The 4372-nt window shown below is 39.0% G+C and overlaps 1 protein-coding gene across 1 annotated transcript in view; it reads left to right on the top strand.

The window, feature by feature from the left end:
* LOC107700451 (immunoglobulin superfamily DCC subclass member 4-like) overlaps window positions 1-4372 on the top strand; it is a 111448-nt gene that overhangs the window by 89883 nt on the left and 17193 nt on the right. Inside the window, exon 9 of the mRNA XM_016502097.1 lies at window positions 3737-3874. Within this exon, the coding sequence (XP_016357583.1) occupies window positions 3737-3874 (138 nt within the window). The remainder of the gene's footprint in view (window positions 1-3736; window positions 3875-4372) is intronic.

Below are 4372 nucleotides of genomic sequence, written 5' to 3'. Positions count from 1 at the left end.
TTTTTTTTACCTTAAACCGCATAAACACATTGCATTACACCAAATACACAAAATAATGTTATTTTTTAGCAACGTTGGAGCGAGGAGGTCTCACCCGATTTTTGTGGAGCATTATTCCATTGCCTGCCCTGTTACAGTGCGCGGACTGAGGCGGTGGATCTGAATGAACTTGAACGTGGAGAACTAAATCCAGTTTGAAATGTGGTGCTATATCATCTGTGCACTGGTCTGCTGGAGTTTTACTGTTTGTTCTTCGAAGTGGGATCTGTTTTTCGTTCCCGGTGTGAACTGCTTTTCGAGCATGGTGCTTAAATACTCTTCACTGGATCTACAGAGACTAAATTCATTCTACCGTATTCCAAACGAAATATACAACCGCTGTGACGCACTGGGGATTATACGCCGCCCCAGGTACATCCATCGCGGATCTCGCCGTGATTTCCTTGTGAGGTCTGTGACTCCATCGCAGGATAATGATTATATACCGGTCATTTGGTCGTCATATCGCCGCTCTTCCTTCGGATCAAATGGAAAGAGTCGGAGCATCAATTTTGGAAATATCACTTTGCTCAAACACGTACCTCTCCTATCTCGGCGGTCAGCCTGTACTACTACTGCTAAGATGGCCTTAGTGAATGCTAGGTCAATATCGAATAAATCTTTTATTCTAAATGACTTATTTACATCGCATTCATTAGACTTCTTATTTATTACTGAGACTTGGTTAAAACATGGTGACTTGATGCCTCTTATTGAGATTGCACCTCCAGACTGTGCATTTTTTAGTTCTCCATGGGCCTCTGGACATGGTGGTGGAGTTGCAACAGTTTTTAGAAGCCGTTTTAAATGTAAGACTGTGCCCACTGATACTTTCTCCAGTTTTGAATTCCAGCTATTGAAGGTTGATGTAAAGGGGCCTGTACTATGTGCTTTGGTTTACAGACCCCCTAAATGGAATAAGGATTTTATTTGTCAATTTTCAGATTTTCTATCTGATCTGGTGACTCGTGCTGATAGATTACTAATCATTGGGGATTTTAATATTCATTTTTGTTGTCCTTCGAAACCATTGGTCAAGGAATTTGTAACTCTTTTAGAGTCACTGAATATTGAACAATATGTATGTGGCCCAACTCATAATTTGGGTCATACACTTGACTTGGTGTTGTCCCGTGGCCTTTTGATCTCAAACATGGAGGTTATTGAGGCATATGTGTCTGATCATTATCCAGTTTCGTTTGAATCTGAATGCTTTTCTCCATCACCTACTTTCGCTCAGCATTCACATTGGTCTAGAGCTATTAATTCTAACGCTGCAAATTTGTTTTCTGAACATTATTCTTTACATGTTACCAATGATATCCTTAACGAAACTGATACTGAAAGTTTGATTGAAGGATTTTACAAAGCTTGTTCTACATCTTTGGACACTGTTGCTCCACTTAAGCATAAAAGGGTAAAGGGTGCTAGCCAGCCATGGTTAAATGAAACCACCCGCGCTCTTAGACAAGAGTGTCGGAAAGCAGAGAGAAAGTGGAAAAAAGATAAGCTACATGTTTCCTTTGATATCTTAAAGTTAAGTCTCTCTAATTATCAAATAGCAGTAAAACATGCAAAATCTAGTTATTTCTCTCAGTTAATTGCTGATAATGTGAATAGACCAAAAGCATTGTTTGATATGATTGATTCTCTTTTAAACCCAACTATGAATCTATTATCTAAGGCCTCCTCGGAGCTTTGTGAGGATTTTTTCAATTATTTTACTCAAAAAATTTGATGCTATCAGATCCTCCATTGCTCCTTCTGAATCACTTCATTTGCAGTTGCCTAGTACCACAAGTTGTTTGTCTTCCTTTCAACCTGTTTTATCACATCAGCTAGATGATATTGTAATATCTAATATCTACTATGAAGTGTTCTGGTTCTAAGTTAGATATTATTCCTGCACGTGAGCTTTGTGAGGATTTTTTCAATTATTTTACTCAAAAAATTTGATGCTATCAGATCCTCCATTGCTCCTTCTGAATCACTTCATTTGCAATTGCCTTGTACCACAAGTTGTTTGTCTTCCCTTCAACCTGTTTTATCACATCAGCTAGATGATATTGACTCTACTATGAAGTGTTCTGGTTCTAAGTTAGATATTATTAAGGTCTTTTTAAGGATGTTTTTCCGACTATTAGTCCTATTGTAACAGCTATAGTGAACAGCTCTTTAGCCAAAGGTGTTGTTCCAGCCAGTTTTAAACATGCAGTTGTGAAACCTCTGCTGAAAAAACCTCAGCTTGACCCAGCAATGTTCTGTAACTATCGGCCAATTTCTAAGTCGCCCTTTATCAGCAAGCTTTTGGAGAAAATAGTGTTTTTACAACTTCAGTCTTTTTTGGATTCTTTTAGTGTTTTAGATCTATTGCAAAGTTGAAGCATCTTCTTTCAAGGAAGGATATGGAAGTTGTGATTCATGCACTTGTTACATCTCGATTGGATTATTGTAACTCTCTTTATTCTGGTCTTCCTCAATCTTCAGTGTCACGATTGCAAGCTGTTCAAAATGCTGCGGCAAGACTTTTGACTGGGTCAAAAAAGAGGGATCACATTTCTCCTGTCTTATCATCCCTTCATTGGCTTCCCGTTAAATTCAGGGTTGATTTTAAAATTCTTCTGTTTGTTTATAAGGCATTGTCTGGTTGTGCACCAAGTTATATCTCTGAACTTCTTCAGAGTCTTCGAGTCACTTGCTTCTAACTGTACCACGGTGTCGGTACAAATCAAAGGGTGATCGGGCTTTTTCTGTGGTTGGCCCCAAGCTTTGGAATGGTCTCCCCTATCATGTGAGATCTGCTCCTTCTTTGGACATTTTTAAGTCTAGACTTAAATCTTATTTTTACTCTTTAGCCTTTGTATGCGTGTAGTTGTTGTTTCTATTAGTAGATTTGTTTGATCATTGTACAGCACTTTGGATCAATTTACATTGTGTTTAAATATGCTTTATAAATGTTGTTGTTGTTGTTGTTGTTGTCATGTGACCCCTTTAAGGTAGGGTAGGCGATTTCAGAGAGGTTAGCAATAGCAAGCTAGCTTTGAAAGCATAAGATCTCACCCTTCCTGCAAATCACTCTCCAAAGCCACACCTCCTCCAAAACACATGAACGTGCACAGGCAGACCAGTGACAGGATGAGAGACGGCGCTGGTGGAGTATTGAATGATTACTTCATGTCTCATTCAACGGTGAGAAAACATTACAGTACAAAGCGCATAATATTACAATAATAATGCCTTCCATACTCGTTCAGTCTGCAATAGCGTAATGGAATGCGCTGATGGTGTATCATGTCTGTGTGAACAGGGTGCTCAGAGGTATGCAAATACATACGTTGACAGCCTATCGTAGCCCTTGGACCGAGATGATTGGATGAGCATTTTATGGTCTTATGCCTTCTACAGACAATATAAATACATTTAGACCACTTAACTTAGTGATTACTATCAGGATGTGAAGAAACTTTCAACCAGCATAACAAAAAATGTTTTAGAGCTAAAAAACTAAAAAACGAAGTGGGGAATGTTGGACACTCAAGTGTTGCAGTATTCCTTACATAGCGGAATGGGAGGGGCTATCAGACTTTAATGCTGGATGATAAAATAACCTTATAAAATGAATACTCATAAAATGAGTACATCATTTGGGTCACTACACTGTTTTGTAAAATCTTTGTTTGCTTTTTGTTCTCCGCAGTTCCCAGTGCTTCTCCACAGCTGTCCCTGCTGAGTACATCTCCCACTGACATCAGAGTCATGTGGCTACCTCTGTCCTCACAGCTGAGCCGCGGAGCCATCACACGCTACCGCATTGACTACAGAGCGCTGGAGCAGGGTAAGACAGCACGACCTACTGACCCTGTGGTGTTATCCCCGTAAAGCCTGACATATGACATAATATTTTTTTTTTAAATGGAAGAGTTTATTGAACCTTTACAAAAAATTGATATAGGAGAATGTGGAGGTCCTACTTGAGGAGAAAAAAACCATGCGTTTTGTTCATATGCTCAGACTGAGCAAAAAAAGTACAACCTATCAATCAGACGACAAAGGCATGTAGTAGATTGTGTACAACAGGTATTTCAGCAAAGTTTTGATTATGTTGATCATTTGGAGGCCTTTGAGAAATTTGCATATAAAATATGATACAGTAAGATGTCTATGGTTAAGATCTATTTAGGCTGTGTGTGAGGTTCGACCTTGAAACGTTGATAGATGCATGTTGGCTGCTGAATTCGTAGCTTTGTGCATTATCTGTAGTCACAAGTAGGGCAGCAGGCATGTCTGGGGTATTTTAATAATAATAATAATAATACTTTATGAGACCCACTAC

This window comes from Sinocyclocheilus anshuiensis, unplaced genomic scaffold, assembly GCF_001515605.1.
Source record: "Sinocyclocheilus anshuiensis isolate Anshui unplaced genomic scaffold, SAMN03320099.WGS_v1.1 scaffold154, whole genome shotgun sequence".
Classification (NCBI taxonomy): domain Eukaryota; kingdom Metazoa; phylum Chordata; class Actinopteri; order Cypriniformes; family Cyprinidae; genus Sinocyclocheilus; species Sinocyclocheilus anshuiensis.
Note: the sequence above shows the minus strand (reverse complement) of the source record. Positions and strands in the feature narration are given on the sequence as shown.